Raw genomic sequence first — 19,732 nt, forward strand, 5'->3', positions numbered from 1 at the left:
AGAACTAATTTTATACACTGTTCATTTGATTTGAAAATGCCAGCGTCTGGGGTAGCATTAAAGAACATTATTGAGGGAGCCACTCTTGGCAAAGCGCTTGGCTGGAAATGCTTGTTGGCGCTCACGTGTCTGCGGAGTCCTCAATGGGGGTGGGGAGCCCCCGTTCACCCCACTGTGCGCTTCTGCCCAGAGCAGGTAGCAGCCCTTCTGCAGGGAAGCCGCCTCGCCTCGGCCCATAGGGGCGCCAGGAGGGCCGCGGGGGCCACCCGACTTAAGGAGCAGACATAAATAGATTCTGAAAGGTCCACCCTGATGTCCTCTGACCAAAGCCTCTTGGAATTTCTTTGATTTCTAGTTGACATAAATTAGAATTACACAGGCGTGAAGAGTCCGCCCAAAAAAAGATCAGAGAGGCTGCTGGGGGAGGAGAGTTGCCTCTGTGATCCTATTGATTATCCAGCTGCCTTGAGGCCAGAGGCCGACTATTATTGATCCACACACCATGGAAATAATCAAATTAATTCATTTCTCATCAAACTGCCACTGCCAAGACCTTTCTCCTCACCTGCCCTCATTCCTGAAGTGCTTAGTTGAGGAGCGAAACAGATGATCTCTTTTAATAAGGGATGATTTCTTCAGGTCATAAATCCTTGTTTTCACACAGGGTTTCTCTCATTGAAATTGTGGAGAGATTTAATCAAATCAATGAGCAGTCAATGCAGGAAGAAAGTAAGGGAGACCAGTCAGCTCCTTAAAGCCAGGAATCTGCTTTGCAACCTTAAAATATCAAGAGCCAAGTTTTGCATGGCCAATGTAATGTAAAAATATTCAGGAGGAATTGACCACTACGTTGTTTTTTTTTCAGGAAGTAATTATGGTAAGAGAAAGCCTCAACAGCCTAAAGATTTCTGCGGAGAAAATGGAGTTTTCATCAGCTTATTTAGGAGCCATGAGCAGGAAAGCCCTACGGGGAAAATAATATAGGACTCTGTAACTAATACACAGAACTAACTGGAAAAATCAGTTTAGGGGAAAAATGATTTGCGGGGCCCTGTGTCCAGGACTGTTTGGGTAGCAGTCCAGCCGTGAAACAGCGTGTACCTGCGGGCGCTGCCCTTGCCCACGCGTGTCCACAGCTGTCTCCAGGTTGCCGGGAGCCAGGATTTTAAGATCGCAAATGGATGCCTTATCAAAGAAAACAAAACAAAGTGCTCCCCTGACAAGGCAGGAGCGGTCTGACGGTATCAGATGGGGTGGTCATGGGAGACGTATCTGTTCCCCAAGCTGCCCGCCGGGCCATGTGCTCCAAGAGCGGATGTGAAAATCGGAGAGTTGTGTGTGGTTGGGGCTCTAAAATCCGAACTCGAGTCCTTCGCTTGAAGTATCAGCATCTTGTTCCTTTTGCTGATAAAACAGTTTCTCCCAGTGATTTCCACACAGGAGCACTTTAAAACACATTTTTACAGCCCTCTCCTGATTATCCCTGGTAATTGAAACAGGGAAAAAACATCAGCTGAAATTCAGAGGTTATCTCTCCACTCATTTTAGCCAAGGCCCCATCTCCGCCTCTCCCAGCCCTCCTTGCCTGAAGTTCTCCCGAGCAGTCACTGAAGGCCTTTCTGGTGTTTAATAAAGCAGGAGAGCCTGCTGCAGGACCTCACAGGGGTCACACTGGTGAGCGCTGGAGGCAGCCCGCTAGGTTTCCAAATTCTTCACCCTTCGCTTGACTGTCTGTGGGGCTTCCGACAGCTTAAGCTCTAAAAGCCTGTTTTACCATCTGAAAAATGGGATCGTGTTTGCCCCACAGGGATGGTTATGAGATTATATGAGATACTTCAATGAAGGACTTAGCCTAAGGTCATGCAGTCTGTAAGTGTGTAATGTCAGCTACCATGACTGTTACTATTGACTCGCGTATGTACATGGCTGCCCTGGAATCGGATATTTAACCATGATGTGAACTGCCCAGTTCATATATTCTAGCCATGAATATAAATTCACATGCTCAGATCTTACAAAGAAAACCTAGGCCCCTGAGATTCAGACAACAACTTTTTTTTTTTTTTAATTTGTTTTGTGAATAGCTGCTGCTGCTGCTAGTTAGGATCCATTAAATGACGGTCAAACATATGGAGGACGAAACCTCGAGACCTTCAGGGCTAAGTCCTTTCTTGTGAACAGAGAGAGTAAGGGCTCGGCAAGTCAGACCGCCCGTCAGTTCCAGGCTGGTGTGTTTCTTCAGGGAAGACCGCGTGTCCCTGGAATCTTTTGGGGGGTGGGCAAGTAGCTGCGGTGTCTTACTTACTCCTTTTGTGGGACTGATGCATGGTGAAGTGTTTCCTTAAAGGAGGAAAGAGGAGGCCTGCTGTTCCCCAAAGGCTGCGGGGTAAATAGAACGTTATGTTGGAGTTTGCCTGAAGCATCATTGCTTTGCAGTAAATAATCTCCTTGGAACTCTGATTTGGCTTAAGTAATTATAAGAAAGAGTTAAGGTTGGAGGATCATACTGGTTTTTTCTGATGTAGAAATAAAAAAGATTAACAGGGAGTTCCTACAGGAACTCTGACCCCAGCACTCCTAAGCCTCTCACTTTGAAAAGTAGAAATGAGGGCCGCCTGCCGACACTCCAGAGACTGGGGGGTCTGCGGGTCCCTGGAAGGGGGCCCCCAACCTGCCTCCCGAAACCCAGCCACTCGGCGCCAGGCTACCGGGGCCTACCATGTCTGGGCAAGTAGTTTTTCAGGAGAAAGCCTCAGTTTCCTCCCCCAGCTTCCAATGTTTCTTATATTATTTTATCAGTGCATTCAAAAAGCATCTGTTGGGCTCCTTACTATGTTCCAGTAACTGTAACAGGGGACAGGTCAGAAAAAAACAGTGAACGAGGTCAGAGTTCCTGGCCCATGGAGCCTGCAGCCCGCTGGGGAAGACAGACAAGCAAATGGGCAGGCAGAGTGGCATCCGGGTGCCAGAAATTCTGTTTCTTCTGCGCGAAGAACCTCGCTTTGGTCTCTCGTGGCTTTCGGCGACGCTCCTTGCAGTTTTGTCTTTCCGGCACTCGATGGTTCAGTTCCCGGAAAGGACCGACTGTGGACACTTTTCACCACCCCCGACAGGTCTTTCCACACCACAGGCGCGACAGTGACTTCCATCTCACTGACTCCGCTCTCTGCCTGCCTGTCCACAGCTCGCTCCATCCCCGAGCAGCTGCACCCACGTGGCGCCAGGCTCCTGCTGCCTCCTCCCAGGCTGCCTCTCTGCGCCTGCATTCCCCTATCCGTAAAGTGGGCATGAGAGCAGCACCCATCTGAGGGCCGTTGGGAGGATTAAGGGAGTCGGTGCCTGTAGGTTCCTTCCATGAAGAAAGTCATGCATGTTAGCCCTTGCTTCTGGTGGTGGTGGGTTCTTCCACCCTCATCCCCAGGATGCCCTCCTCCTAAGGATGGAAGGACCGTGTGGTCCTAGCCTGTGCTGTAAGCCAGACTCTGCCACAGTGGCTGGCGCGTAGCAGATGCTAAACGAACACGCAGTGGACGGCAGACAGGTGCCTTGCGGTTGTCCCCCCGCTGTGCTCTGTGCGGCCCCAGGGTCCCGAGGAGGTGCCTGCGAGCCTCTTAGGGATGACAGGGTGGCTAGGAGGCCAGAGGGCCTGTCCCGGCACCTAACAGCAGCCCCAGTGACCCCAGTTTGACTGCTTTATCTGCTTGGCTTATCTATTTGATTTGTTTACTTATTTACTACTTTGGTTTGCAGAAAAGTATCATACAACCAAAAGCAAGTTTGAAAACCATTAGATCCCATTGCTTCTGAATCATTTGACAGAAAATGAAAAAGTATCTATTTCACTTTCACTTTTCAGACAGGGGAATAAATAAGTGAGTAAGAAAGATGACACCTTGGATTTAGTACCAGTTCCCTGTAGCTGGGGGGTTCTGAGGGCTGCCCCGGGGGCCCAGGTCAGTCAAGGATGGAGTTCAGACATCTGCGGTATGATGAGACTCACACCTGTCAGAGCCTAACCCTGAACTGCTCTGATTCAGGTAGAGCCTCTCTTCTGAAAGGCAAAACTGTCGCTTGTTTATGCAGAAGAAATTTTTGCTGCTAATAAATTTATTTTAGGAAACAGGTCAAATCCATAAATTCTACCTCCTGGAAATTCAGTTTTAGAAAGATTTCTTATTTTTAATCAGGTGTCCACTAGTGATTACCATCACCCTAAAGCTTTATGTAAGAAAATAAAAATTGAAATCAAGAAAGCCGTTAAGCACAAAAGAAAACATAATTTTAGGTTCTGAGCATTTTCTCTCTCAATTGTGTTTTTCAGCTTAACTTGTGCAAGTTTAATTTAGAAACACACAGATGTGTTCCCGTAAATATGTTACACTCACTGCTCCCTCAGTGATGATGTTTATTAATTATCCTCTTAGGACCCAGGTTTTCTCAAGTAGTCTTTTAGGGGGCCACCAAGTCTTCCCCAGTGGCTTTGTCCATCCAGGCGTCCCACACATGTCAGGATTGTTCTTACGTGTGCCGCATGTGCAAATCTGTACAAACGATGCACAGCCTTGCACAATGGGTCAGTACCATAGGTTTGCAGCCTCAGGACATCCTATCCCAGACTACACCTGAAGTCTCCACTTGGCTTGAAACATGCTTCTGGGTGGAGGCTCGCTCGGTGGAACAGGGAATGAAAACGCCGCTGCTGTTTCTCTCTGACGATCTAGTTGCTGGACGCCCGTCGCCCTGGTCTCTAATCAGAGGCTTCAGGTCGGTGAGCCCCCATTCTCACTTAGCGCTGCAGGCGTTTCTGTGATCCCCGCTCTTACAGATACCTTGTAGCTTTCTCGCCGTGCTAACTCAGGTGAGTGGAAGCAACGCTAGTGTTGACAGGCAACCCACATTTCCCGAGAAAGAGACAGCATGAAGCCAGGCCTGTTGTGATACTGACTGAGCAGAGCACTTCCGACCGTCGAAGATTCTGGGTGGAGAGACTGCATCTGGCCGAGCTGAGTGAATCTGTGAGCCTGCCTGTCAGGCTCATCGCATCCTCAGTGTCTCTCTCTCTATGCTTTGGGATTTGGGGATGAGTTTTTTTTGCCACCCAAGAGTAATATTTCTTACCTCTGTATAAAAAAATACATCCTCGAAGGCCTTGGGCTCTTGGCATGAGGTTCGTGCATGAGGCTAGTGCATTAAGGGTGGCCTGTAAACACATGTATTTAGCGGGTGGTTTTTAGACTCCAATAAGATAGTCATTTTCTCCTTAAGATTATATCAGACGCTCAGGCATGTGCGCCCTCTCCTCCCGCCTCGTGCGTGGTCCTTGAGAAAGTTCTGGGTGCTTGTGTGAGCTGGGTGTAGGGAACTCTTTCCCTCCGTGAGATGTTGGGAAGGTCAGGTGGCCACCTCCTGTGTCTCTGGGATCTCGTCAATCAACCTGAGCTTTTCACCCTGAAATCTTCCAGGGGCTTTAAAACATACTTATGCCAGGGTCCCATTCCTCCAAGACTGGCATGCATTTGGTCTGGGATATGATTGGGCCACTGAGACTTTTTCAAAGGTTCCCTAGGTGGTTCTAATCAGCACTTGGACCGGGAACCACTGTATTCTTGTTTGTATTCTTGGTTGCAGACACAGTTTAATTTCTTTTTTTAACTTAAAAATTTTTGTGAGTTAAACCTGAGACATTTTGACTTCGTAGGAAATCCACCGAGAAATGTTTTTTCTCGGCTGAACACCTGTTTCCCCTTAGTCTCCGCGGACAGAACGTGTTCATGTTAATTACTTTGATATAGCAGTCACCTCCATGACTCCGCTCTGAGTTACATAACAAGATCGCCCAAGCAGTGTGTGCGGTATTCTGGATGTTCTTAGTTATCCCCTAGTTTCAGTAACTGCACGAGACTTTCTGGGATAAAACTGTCCCTGGAGTTCTTTGGCGGCTGCTGAGGCTGAAGCCCAGAGACCTCTTAAATGAATTCTCTTTTGGGGGGGATCATTGACATAGTTGAATCCATCACACGTCGGGAAACACAGATTGATATTTGTTATGTATGAGTCGCCATGGGGTTCGGAGAGAGACCTTGGTTTGGCTGAGAAAGGAAGCGGAGTGGAAAGGCACGTGACTGCCTGCAGACGCGGGCACCGTCTGCTCATGCTCAGAGTCCTCCCGCAGTCCTCCCCAGCCTCTCCCTTCGCTGCGGGTCCTCCCACAGCCTTCTCCTGTCTGTTGAGCTGCTGGACTGCTGGGAAGCTCGGCTTGCAGCCCCAGGGAAACAGATGAGGGGAGAGACCGTAGAAGCAGCGTCCAGTTCCTGGCGTCCCAGGCCTCCCTGCCCTGGTCGTAGGTGGCGCCGGCCAGAAGTGGCGAGTCACCCAGACAGGGCCATGGGTGTCCTGCTGCAAAGGAGGGAAACAGAATCATGAGAACACCCACCGCCCTGCGGAGAGCCGGTGCACGTGGTCGGCAGTGCAGGTCCTGAAGAGAAAAATCACTGTGTGGCCCGCCCTCTCATTCTGTCCTTAGTGGCCGATGTAAAGTATTCTACACTGCACTTAGATGACTCATCTCACTGACATGCAAATTTGAAGTATTACTAAATTCCCGTCCCCCTTATTTTATCCATTTTAGTACATGCCTATCTTGGGGCCAGTGGGCACTTGGCAAAAGAGCACCTGGGTCTCATTTGCATTTGCATCACCCACGAGGATTTCTGCTGGCACCCGGCGAACGCCAGGCCGCAGGGAGAGCCGGCACGTGTCCCAGGAGCTGAGCCGCTCCTGACTGCCTGGGAGACCACACGCTGCCTCCAGGCTGCTGGGAGTCAGCCTGCGGGGCTGTGAGCAGTGAGGGGCAATGCCCGGGGAGTCTGCAGGGATGGCAGACCAGCATGAGGGGGAGAGCCGGAGTTAGGAGGCAGGAGGCCCCTGTGCTGTTTGCCACGCTTTCCCGAGCTCCCTGGGGGCTCCTTACTCTTCGGCCTACAGAAACGGGGGGCAGGGGGGCCTATTTTCTCCCCCACCACCACATCAAGCTCAGAGCAGTGCCATTGTAGAGAAGAACCTGCTTCAGTTACCCCGTCGAATTTGTGAGACAGGCTGGAGAAGCGTTGCCTTACAAAGTGAAGGACAGATGAGTGTGCCCTTCTCACTCTTGAGCACATGTCCTTTCTCCCCTGAATAATACACGTGTATTTCATGCATGTAGCATCAAAGCTGATACCTCTGTGTCCTTCCGAAGTTCACTCAGACACCCCCGATTTTGGAAAGCCCTTTCCAGCCCTCCTGGCGGAAGTCAGGGCCTGCCCAGTTCTGCCCACAGCCGCCTCTCCACGCCCTGGAACGCATTTCTTAGGCCTTGCCCTCCCTGTTGTCCATCTTTTCTGCTCAGGAGGGCGGGGGTCTGTCCCTGCCAGGCTGGCCCCTCTGCCTCTGGGACCCACAGGGACAGGAGACTGCAGAGAGAGAACGCCGGGTTATGGTGTGGGGTGGTCACTGGCCTTCTCAAAGGCCCACGGCAGTCCTACGGCTTCATCATGCTTCCTCCATGTCTCAGGGTCTCACGCAACCACAGTTCCGTAACAGGATGTTCTGCAGGCCAGCGGAGAGCCATTAGAATTAAGGAGATCCGTTAGAATTAAGGAGATCCGTTAGAATTCACATTCCTGCAGAGCAGCCGTTTTGAAGAGGTCGTAAAGGACTTTGAAACGTGTTCCAGTAGCCCACAGTCATCCCATGTCACCTGGAAAATGAACGTCCGTGACCATTTACTAGGAGGGTGCTCAGCGAGGCTCTGGTGAGACGGTTGGTGCACCCACCACGTGGCATGCAGGGCGGGGCGGCCCAAGGGCCCAGAGTGCCTGCGTTGCGGGTCCGGATTCCCATCCTGGCTGCGTTCACCAGCCATGACCCCACGTGAAATGCTGATTTTGTCTGAGGCGCGATTCATCTGTAACCAGCAGTGTTCATGCTTAGATGCTTGGAAAATGGAAGATGCTCACTGAACATTTTTCCTCTTTCCTTACTAGGATGGGGATGTACTTTCATTTTGCCTTATTGGATATTAGGATGAAAAATAAATTATTTTCAGGTATTTTGTCTAAATAAACCAGGAAGAAAAAAATGTTCTCGGTTTCTATCCTACCTCATGAGCACCTAATCTGGGAGAATACAGTGTTTCTCTTTGGGGAGCGTGCGGCAGTTTCAGTGGGAGAATTTTTCCCTGTTTGGGACTGTACTGCCCATGGCAGTAGCTCAGAGGTCCCCAACTTCCAGGATATAATGCCCGATGCTCTGAGGTGGAGCCGATATGACAGTAGGAGAAATAAGTGCGGAGTAAATGGACCGTGCTTCAACCAGCCTGAAGCCTTCCCCCACGCCCAGGCCGTGGAAACACTGTCACCCATAAAACCAGCCACAAAGGATGGGGATCGCTGGACAGCTGAGACGTTAAGTGCCAAATATGACTGTGACAATGAAACCAACCAACCACCAACAACCCCCCAAAAAGAGCCCCAAGTAACAGTGAAGGCGTGCAGAGGTACTGAAGCCCAAGCAATGAGAAGGTGGAAATAGCATTGCTCTGAGTCAGACACTGTCCACGGTTCCCCTGTCACCAGACAACTGTGACCTCAGAAGGAGCCTTAAATGTCCCAAGATTTCAGAGTCTTCTGTGGGGCCCTCCCGAGTCTGCTACCCTGAGCAGGGTGGCCCTGGTGCTGCAAACTGAAGTGTGAACCCTTGTGAATCGTGGGTTTCTGCAAAACTTTGGGAACCTGCACATAGCCAGGCACCAAGAGCGTGCTTCTCAGCACTGTCTCCCCAGTGTACTGAGCCACACATCCCTAATAGGAAGGGCTGCCATCAGTCCATCTGAAGTACAGCCTAAGGCTTCCCTGGCAGCTTAGATGGTAGAGAATCTGCCTGCAATGTGGGAGACCCGGGTTGGATCCCAGGGTCGTGAAAAATCCCCTGGAGGAAGGCATGGCAACCTGCTCCAGTGTTCTTGCCTGGAGAATCCCATGGACAGAGGAGCCTGGTGGGCTACAGTCCATGGGGTCTCAAAGAGTCAGACACGACTGAGCGACTGATGCACTATATCCCCGGCACTTCCTTGGTACCGCTTGGGGGCCACATGGCCAGCAAGCAGCAGCTCGTGATGCTGAACCGCCATCATGAGCTGCTTTGGTCTCCTTGCAAAAGCGTTGGGAAGCCCGGGCAAAGTGTGTCAGGACAGAGGTACCCAGTGGAGTCAGATGGCAAGAAGAGAAAGGAGAGGAGCACCAGGAATCACCTTGTGTGTGAGGAGTTTGGAGCTGCCGTAATGTCAAGCTCCTAGAGCCTGCCCCCACTGTAGCTGAACAGTCTGGGTACAAGGTGAGCTTATCGCTACCATTTCTGAGGCGGTATTGTTCCATGCCTCTCTAGTTACTCAGGACACACTCATGGAGCAACACTCAGCCAGCCAGTTATCACTGAGTACTCACTACATGCCAGGCGCTTGCCTGCTGCTGGGGGCTTGGCAGTGAGGAGAAGCAGGAGCTTATATTCTGATGGGACGGGAATGTGCCAGATAGTATGTGTAGGGCTGAAAACAAGGAGATGACTAACGTACTCCTTGCTGTCAAGGAGCTTACGATCTAGGAAAAATGCAACACATTTATTGTTGGGGTGCTTTGGACTAATGTTCGCTTTTTTCAGGGAAACTTTCTCCATTAAAACAATGATTTTAAGTAAGTCGTCATATTCTTAAGTGTAGTTTTAATATACTCCGGTGCCAAATATTTCCCCTCAACACACGAAGTACATTCTATTTTACAACATGACTCAAAGAGGAAATGAGAATAACTTAAAATGAATGGTTTCTTCAACAGATTTCATCAGATATTGTATTTTTTTAACAATAGGTATCATTGGGGAGATAATTTAGGCCTAATCTTACACTTTCTAGAATTTTCTTGGGAAAGCGTCAATAAGGAGGTGAAGGAACAGGTGATAGTTTAGGTAAATAGGTTAAACTGAATCTCAGAAACCCTGACCAGTCTCTTCTCACCCTTCTCTAGTAGCAGCAGCGATAGGATGAAACTGTGGTATGATTTACCTTAATTAGCACAGCAATTTGCCTCACATTTTCAAAAAGTGCTAATAGATGTTAACTCAAAATAGATTAAAATACCAGACAAATTGCTACTACCTTAAAAAGAGTTATAATAATTTTAAAAATGTAAATTATGGTTATACAGTCTTTGGAGAGAACTATAAAATCCAATTTTTCTTACATTTAAAAAAAAAACTCTGTAGTACATGCTTTTTTTCCCCCTTTAATCACAGTAATTTCTCCAAATGACACTGCTGAGTATTTCTCTGAGACAATCCACTGCATTTCTCAAATCTTATGTGTAATATAGAAATTGCCATTGATAGTTTGCAGCAGAGGAAAAAGAAATTAAGAACAGACAACCAAGGATCATGGGAAAATTTTTTTTAATTCATCTTCATGTTCCGTTTTTATGTTACATACATTTTATGAGTTGGAACAGAGAATAGTTCTCTTCATTCCAGCAAGTGGAGCTGTGCATGACAAAGTGTCTACAGAAACACATATGTAGGCCTGAGGAGCTGAAATGATTTGGACCGCCCCAGTGTCTTACACCCAACTTTTTCTCTAAGGCACCAAACTGCTTTTGGAGTCTATACAAAGAGGTGAGCATAGTGTATACTTGTGAGGAGTAAATGAAAATAGCTTCAGTATAAAATGTGTCACACCTTATCGCCAGGAGACACTATAAGTAAAAGATAGAACCCTCCCTAGTGGGAACACATGTATTTCCCCAGGATAGCGTCTACCAACAAAGCCCTGAAATGGAGGATTTGCATTTCCCCTACTGCTTTATTTTCTGGAGTTTACAGAGCACAGCAAACGGACTGCTTTGAAGACACATTATGTCCACAGAGGATTACCTGTAGCATTTTTTATACAGCTACACAAAACCAGATGACTGTCCTTTTTTAACCCACAACCTATGAAAGCCAGAAATCTAGCCCACTGTGTGTTCTCAGCTATAGGTGGGCCTTGCTTTATGCAACAGAAGAAGGTAGGCTGAATTTCAGTAAGTCAGGGATATAAAAACACATTAAGAGAGCTGACTGACTAAATTAACCCTACCATGAGTCTTTGCTAGAGTCGACAGTTAACCCCTAACTGAAGCTAATTCACGTACTTCATAAATCGGTATCTTCATGTATCAAGTTCGCTTAAGGTGAATTTTCTCTCTCTTCATGCAAAGCAGCTGTCACACAGTGATACTTTATCTTTATAAAACTTGGGCCTCCAGAACAAAATGCCTGTCAGTCCTTGGTGTAAAACTTTGTACAGGCCTATGATTAGAAAAGATGTATTGTAGAAGACAAGCCCATCTTTATGGTGGGTTTAGAGGTTTTCTCTTCTGCCTCTGTTTTTCAGCTATTTTCAGTTAGTTGTTTCTTGAATGCTAGGTGATTTGGGCCACATTTACTTTCTCTGCCATTTGAGGGAGATTTTCTGAAAATCCTTCGGCCAGGTGACTTCAGCTCTCCCTGAGTGAGACCGGCCTCCTTCTAAGTTTATTTGTGGAAGCAGGGAAGAAAGTAACCTCACCCACAGCCTGGGGGGAACATCAGGTAAAGGAAAGGGAGGGTTTCCTAAAAGTGGCTGTTGAAAACCCAGACTGTGTTACTAAGAAAAGTTTTGGACTCTTCTCCAGAGAGCATTAAGATAGATTCTTCTTATATATGAAGTATATTATCAAGGTTGCTTCTTACCCTGTGGTGATAGCTAATGTTCAGTTCAGTTCAGTCGCTCAGTCGTGTCCGACTCTTTGCAACCCCATGAATCGCAGCACGCCAGGCCTCCCTGTCTATCACCAACTCCCGGAGTTCACGTAGACTCATGTCCATCGAGTCAGTGATGCCATCCAGCCATCTCATCCTCTGTCATCCCCTTCTCCTCCTGCCCCCAATCCCTCCCAGCATCAGAGTCTTTTCCAATGAGTCAACTCTTTGCATGAGGTGGCCAAAGTACTGGAGTTTCAGCTTTAGCATCATTCCTTCCAAAGAACACCCAGAGCTGATCTCCTTTAGCATGGACTGGGTGGATCTCCTTGCAGTCCAAGGGACTCTCAGGAGTCTTCTCCAACACCGCAGTTCAAAAGCATCAATTCTTCAGTGCTCAGCTTTCTTCACAGTCCAACTCTCACATCCATACATGACCACTGGAAAAACCATAGCCTTGACTAGCTGGACCTTTGTTGGCAAAGTAATGTCTCTGCTTTTCAATATGCTGTCTAGGTTGGTCATAACTTTTCTTCCAAGGAGTAAGTTATCAAGGTTTATTTCTGAAATATCTCAGAAGTTGAACAATATTGAACATCACTGTAGAGAACTGGTCACCCTGCCATAGCATTAATTGATTCAGTAAATGATCATTTATTGAACATCAGCTCTACTATAGGAACCAGCATTTGAGGACTTTTTATGTCAGTCACACTGTTAGGCATATTATTTTATCCTTGTAACATCCTATGACATCGGTACTTTTATCCTGTTTTTACAGTTGAGGAAACCAAATTTTGAAGTGAAACCAGGATTCTGACCTGTGCCTGGTTGACTCCAAGGTCAACTATAGTCGCCACGTTGCTTCTCTGCTTTGTACACAACTCTGTAGTCTAATTAAAGAGAAAAGGCAGTGTCTGGTACCCAGACTTTGGTTCAGGTAGAGGAGAGTCGAGTGGAGAGATGACTGGAGCAGTGTGAGGGCACTGAAGCTAGAGGCCTGCAGGTGCTGCCATGGGTTCAGAGCAGGAGTGCCCAGCGCACCTGCGCCGAGGGTCGGCGTGGCCAGGGGATGCTCCCTGAAGGAGCGAGTCCCTGCGCTGAGGATGGTTCTTGGGGAAGTTGCTGGTCTTGGTCAGTAGTGCATTAGTGTCTGGCAGCGCTTTGCTCTTGGGTTTCTGTTTTTCGTTTGTAGTTATTGTTTTCTCCTTCGTTCACTAAGAAGTTAGTCTGGCTCATGAATGACAAAACAATCATGGTTCTTGTGGATCTTACATTGGAACAGGAGCAGACATTAAATAAAGCAATTATAAACTGACTTTTGAAGGTACTATGAAGAAAAAGTAGGCAGTGTTGGAAGAGAGAATAACCTGGAAGCCTCGCCTGATTTGAGGAGGGAAGCAGGCTGAGGGCAAGGATCGAAGCTCCTTGGGGAAATGACACTGACCTGAGAATGAGGAGGACTAGCCATGGGAAGGGGGTTCTTAAGGGGGAGGTGGCTTTAAAAGTATTCCAGATAAAGAGAATGGCAGGTGCAAAGGTCCTGAGGCCAGAAAGGACTTGGACAGCTTGATAACTTGACATTAGGTCAGGTGATTGGATAATATCAAAGATGTACCGGAGAGACGAGCACAGCTAGGTGACACAAGACTTTGTCAGTTACTGATCCAAGCAGACTCAGCTCAAGCTAGACTTAGGTAGAATTCAATTTTTAAAAAAGTTACATTGCTTAGAAATCCTTATAAGGTCAGCAGTTGATATTCTCAATTCTGATTTGTATATCAGTTTTTCTTTTTATTCAAAATCATTTTCTTCATGTTTTTGTAAACAAAAGTCATACATTGTAACACAGATTGAACTGCATAGCTTGGTTAAATTTGGAATGACAGTTGATTTCAGTACAAGAAAGTCTTGAATAGAAATTCTGACAAAAAATAAGCATCATCAGTGCAATGTGGAAATATCAACTCTGAATTTAACAAATACTACATGTAACATAGTTTAACAAAACACCATGTTATTTTAGAAAAGTGCAGAGGACTTAATGTCACGGTCAGCATACTCCCAAGCTGGCTTTCAAAGCAAATTGCAAGGGTCTGATATTGTTTGAGGTTTTTCCTGATGGTCCTGATCTGTTCAGTAGTGGACAGACATGGAAAGGAAGCACAAAAACGTGTCTCAGCAGAACCTTCTTGCAGACCAGCTTATTCAATATAAATGAAACATTATTGTATTTGAAAATGCCGAAGTGTTCGATAAAGATTTTAAATAAAGCAAGCTAAAAGTTGCGGTTCTTAGGTTAATCATTTATTTATCTGAAGGATGAAGGGAGCTGTCTGCTTTTGTGATATGAACTGCAATCAGCTTAAAAATAATTGACAAATTAATCCCTTCACAGCACAGCAATTGAAAAGGTGTTAGTTTTAATTAGGCCTGTCTGATTGCCTTGTCTAATCAAGAATCAAGGTGGTGTCTTTGATGGTTAAGGTCTATTGGGGCCATCTCTGACCTGCCAGCCATGTATGTTTTAGTGATTGATTCCTCACATTTTCAGCCCTTTTCCACGAAGGGACCTGAGGTTTGCCAGGACCTTAACATTTAAGGGGAAGAAAAATAAACATTTTGCCCAGCACTCCTATTCAGAGTCCCGTGCATCCTCTCCGGCAGTCTATGGTTCTCTCCTAAAAAAGCTGCCAGGTGGGTGGCAGAGTCAGAGGTACATGAGAGTGTCTCATGCTGCCTCCCCTCCCAGGCACTCACCCTTCAACGGACACACTTCAGCTCATTTATACTCCTAGAAAGCGCTAACCTCCCGATACCTTACATCTTTAAAAAAAAAAAAAAAACGTAGGGGGAACATAGTACTTAGTACTACGTGGAACTTAGTACTACATAGAACTTAGTATTACTTAGTACTTAGTACTACTTAGTACTACACAGAACTTAGTAGTGCTTAGTACTACGTAGAACTTAGTACTACCTAGCACCACGTAGAATGTAGTACTTAGGGCAGGTCTTCCCAGCAAACACTTGCTGGAGCTGCTGAGAAGGACGAGGGGCGGTCCTGGTGCCTGTGTGTGACGGCAGCTCTTGTTCACTTGCAGGTCAACGAGGTGACGGTGGAGCAGCTGGTGCAGCAGTACCCGCACATCACCTTCAGCACCGTCCTGCAGGACTGCAAGAGGACGCTGGAGAGGGCCTACCAGATGGGCTGGACACCCGGCGTGTCGGCCGCCTCCTCCTAGGGTGCGGAGCTGGGGCAGGCGCCCCGGCCGAGGTCGCGACTGTGCTGTGTCCCCGCTGTGTACCCCCGCCTGTGTGTATCCGCGTCTCGTTTGCATACTGCACAGCGTCAGTGCAGTTGCTATTTGTTCCCAGGTGAGCTGGTCTTTTTGTCTTAAAAATGAAAGATTTTGACAGGCACAGACCTTTAGTTTTTAAGTTCAAAGGCTTATTTCTCTAATTTTGTTTAACTGTAGAATAAACAAAAACAAAAAGGATCCATTATTTTGAGCTTCTAATTACTGCCACTGGAGATGCCCCCAAATGAAGGCAACTGCCTTCTTATTTGATGAGAAAGAATTGTGCAGTTCTGCGGATGGTGACCAGAGGGGAGTGAGGTGGCACTAATTAGAAGCCTGAGAACTAGTGCGTTTCAGGATTTCAAGCACATCCACGGGTGTCGGTTCTCATCCTGTCTCACACGTGCGCACACACACACACACACATGCACGCACTTCCTCCCTGGTCATTTTCTGACACGGGCCCTTCTCCAGGCCCCGCCCTCCCCTGCCACTCCCCCTAGCACACCGTCCCCAGGGGCTCCCCACCTGCCGTCCAGTGGGCAGCTTAGGGACTAGAGAGAGCAGGGCCTTCTGTGAAGTTTCCGTGTGGAGTCCGCGATCTGAAACCCGCTGGCCAGCTCACAAAAGTTAATTATTCACTATTCTACCAAATTCTCTGGAGTACTGAGTATTTTGAGTTTTACGTTAACATTGTATTAGCTTTTATTTCACGGATAGTAACTGGTCCAGATATTTTAATGATATTTGGAACTAATCTTAGCATTATTCACATTAAAGTCACCAGTGTAATTAATAGTGTGCAGTTATTTAAAAAAAAAACTGTACAGATCATTTAATTATTTTTGTTAATTTGGTAATTATGAAAGTATATTTCTGAGATTCGGGGCTAGTCACATTAATAGAAGATTAATGAATGAGATATAAGTAGACAATCTTTCTATTGATTTTTTTTTTTCTTTTTGCTTTGCTTTGGGCTTTAGAACAGGTTTTTTTGGAGATGTGCATGTTATATTTTTCAATAGTTCTTATGCTATTGCAAAGATCTATTGCTGGTTAATGTATGAGTTTAGAAGAAAAATTAGAAAATCTTTTCATTAAGATTCTGTTTACACTTGTCAGAAATAAGCATTTCTTTGTTTAATTAAAGATGTCCAGCTTTCAGTTTAGGCAATACCTATTAGTAAATGAATATACGTTTTGATTTCACACATCTTTACAATTAATTCATAGTAGGGACTCAGGCTCATAATAACCTTTCCTATGTCTTGATTTATAATCAAGACAGCAGGGAGCCTTTTTAAGCTAAAGCGTGATTATCTTTCACAGTAGTTAGATATACAAAACCCTGACTTGTGAGTTTGCTATTTATTCTTTCTCAATGTGGACATAATTGTTTTTTTTTTTTTTGTCTTTAACAGATATACTCAGATTTGAATTTCACTTTATAGAAGTCCCAGTGTTGCTAAAATGATACTAGCTGTAAGAAGTGAAAAATAGCTTTACATTCAAGTACCATTCACTTATTTATAATAACTCTTTTTATGTAAACAACTATTTCCTTTGATCATGTCAACATGTTTCTGATGTGGCATGTTTTTGCTTTTAATTCCAGTCAGTTTGGAAAATCTAGTCGCTAAGCACCAAAAGTATTTTTTCCATCACTAAATGGGTTACTAATTTAATTTGAAGGGAATAAAATTTATGTAATAAAAAAAGCTGTTTGCTATTAATAAATTGTAATTCTTCTTACACATCCAACTGTATCGTCTTCATATTCATTTCCCCACCACTGAAAAATATCTTAATTCACAATATTTTAACTGGTTTTTAATCCAAAACTAATTTATAAGACGACATGTATAGTAATAGCTTGAGTGAATAAGCAAAAGTTTAATTTTTATATATGTCACACTATATTTTAAATAGTTAAAAAGACAGAAGAGGGGAGAGCCATCAATGATATAGATGGTGCCATTTCAGTTCAAAGTTGTAATAATCTTGGGAGTGTTACAGTTTGGTTGTCAAATGGTTTTGAAAGTGTATAATTGATTTTGTTGAAATGTTGCATTGTTTGAATCTGAAGTACAGCACTATAACATGCTTTAGCCTGGGGGGTGGGGTGGGGTGGGGGCTTGCACTTATTCTTTAAGATGGCGATGAATCCGGAAAGCCAGATGCATCACACCCTGGAAAACTGCTTTGGTGCATTTGTAGGAATCTGTAGAAATACCATATCCAGCCTCAAAGCACTAATCTCAAAAGCAACCAAGAAAACATCACCTTGAATGATCCTGTGATGGTTGTTGAATGTGTTCTCATTAGATACTTTGAAATAAGGCTTAAAATGAACTTTTTCCTGGGCAATCTAAAGTTTCTTTTTTTGCTTAGAATGTCATAAATATATGTGAACATGTTTAACGCAGGGCTTTTTATCCTCTCTAAAATGTCAACAGTATTTTCAGAATAAAGACTATATGAAATATATTGCGGTAGTGGAAAATTCTGGTCTTTTGTCTTTAATGTCTTTTTGAGTGGATAAAGGAAATTCATCCAGTTTGTAGTTTCTATATTTCTGTGAATCTTTTGACCTTCAACGGGTTGCAATAAAAGAGAAAGAAAACACAGTGTCTTTTGTTTTCTTTTAGAGACAATAAATGGCCTCCCTCATGCTGGCTGGGTGTGGGGCCTGAAGCAGTCTGTGTCCTTGTGTGTTTCACTGTAGACTTTATGGAGATTCAACTAACTCAGAATAATAAGACTGAATTTAGGAGGTTCTCAGTTGGCCAGTGAGTACTGAGATAAGATTGAAAACCTCAAGGATTTAAATAATAGGTTTGTTTAAAATACCATTTTCTAAACACTCATTCATTTACTTAGCTTTTTTTTTTTTCTCAAAGTAAATAAATTTATTGAGTTAAAAACATGTGTCAGGCACTGGGCATTTAAAAATAAATAAAACTCCTTGCCATCTTGAAATTGCTCATAGCCTAGCAAGAAGATATTCTTAAAAACTAGCCATAGCAGTGGAGCACAGTGGATGTAATAATTAGAGGGAGCACAACTCAGAAAGGCAATGCCCTTTTCCAAAGAGTGAACTAAAATAAAACAAGGAAAAACAGAAGTTGAAGAGGCAGACAGTAAGAAAAATTACCATTTTCAGCCTTGGCTATTTATAGGTTGTTTTCTAAAAGAGTCTCCTGAAAATTGGTATCACTGGCTACCATTCACGTGGGCTCATCTGAAACTACAGTATTTGCATCATTTGTATTGCATAACTGTATTTCTAAAAGGACTCATTACAGGAGTTCCCACTGCCCAACAAAAGCAGACAGAAATCATCCCAACCAACAAACAGCATGCCGGCAAACATGAACTCACTATCTAAATCATAGAGGACAGCAGGAATAAGCCAGCATTACACAAATCCATAGGGGAAAAAAAAAAGACTAGACTCCCATCCTCAAAGGCTTCAATGTTAAAGGCTAAGATACATAATTCAGAATAGATGTTTGAAATATTAAAATATATTAAAAATTATTTATAACACGTATAAGAAAAAAAACTACCAAAAGATGAACAAAAATATTTTTTAAATAAATAAAATTTCTAGAAATGAAAACATAATTGAATGTTAAAATGGAAAGGCATTAGAAGAAAGGATTCAGCTGTAGAGAGAATTCATAAACTGAAAGGTAGAGCTGAGTAAAAGAAAACTTTAAACAAAACCATATTTTTTTTTCCTTCGTGTGGATAATTTCCATATGGATGGCTGAGAGGTTAAGACACACGGGGCATATTATGAGGCTCTCCCACATATCTATCTAATCTTGCAGAGGGAAAAAAAAAAACAGAACAAAGGAATTGCATTGTTTAAAATTATAATGGTGTTTAATTTGTTTATGAAGAAGAAAAGAAAGATTTTAGGGAAGAATATCAAAGGCTTAATTTCAGGTTAATTTTGAGATGCTTATTAGACATCCAAATGAGTACACTGAGTTACGCAGTTTGATACAGGAGCTCTGTTCCAAGGAGAGGTATACAGATGGCATTTTAAACCATGAGTCTGTCTGAAATTATCATCTGTGGTCATCGTCCATTACTTTAAATAGAAAATGAAGTCTAAGGACTGTGTTTTTGATCACTCCAAAATGTGGAAGGCAGGAAGAGGAAGCAAATCCTTCAAAGGAAACTGAGGCAGAATAACCTGAAAGGAAGGCAGACGACCAAGTATGTTCTATCCTAGAATCAACTGAAAGCCAGCAAAATTAAATCCGCCACTGCTCAGGGAGACAGTTCATTAATAAGAACGGAAAGGGGAAAAAGGAAAGGTAATACTTGCAAAGGTTTAGAGTGCTGGTGACACTTGGCAGGCAGGCGTGGGACCCACGGAGCCTTCCACTGAATCCGAAGTTCTGCTCCGTAAGGGGAAGAGTGGATTCACCAGCGCTTGTTTTATTAAGGTGCTTCGCAATGCGCCTCTGTGGCAGGCTACTCTGTATCGAATACTTTGTCAGATGTTACGAGAAAGTTCCGAACTTTGTGTAAGTTGGTCGACTGGTGGTCCGGAATTGCTAACCCTAGATGCGAGCTTCCCTGCCTGTGTCGGGGTGAGGCTAGCTCTG

The 19,732-nt window shown here is 44.9% G+C and overlaps 1 protein-coding gene across 1 annotated transcript in view; it reads left to right on the top strand.

The window, feature by feature from the left end:
* LOC104991357 (F-box/LRR-repeat protein 17-like) overlaps positions 1-17,734 on the top strand; it is a 98,407-nt gene extending 80,673 nt beyond the window's left edge. Inside the window, exon 3 of the mRNA XM_010843791.1 lies at positions 14,910-17,734. Within this exon, the coding sequence (XP_010842093.1) occupies positions 14,910-15,050 (141 nt within the window). The 3' untranslated portion in view covers positions 15,051-17,734. The remainder of the gene's footprint in view (positions 1-14,909) is intronic.
* Positions 17,735-19,732: the final 1,998 nt, after the last annotated feature.

This window comes from Bison bison, unplaced genomic scaffold, assembly GCF_000754665.1.
Source record: "Bison bison bison isolate TAMUID 2011002044 unplaced genomic scaffold, Bison_UMD1.0 scf7180017864189, whole genome shotgun sequence".
Classification (NCBI taxonomy): domain Eukaryota; kingdom Metazoa; phylum Chordata; class Mammalia; order Artiodactyla; family Bovidae; genus Bison; species Bison bison.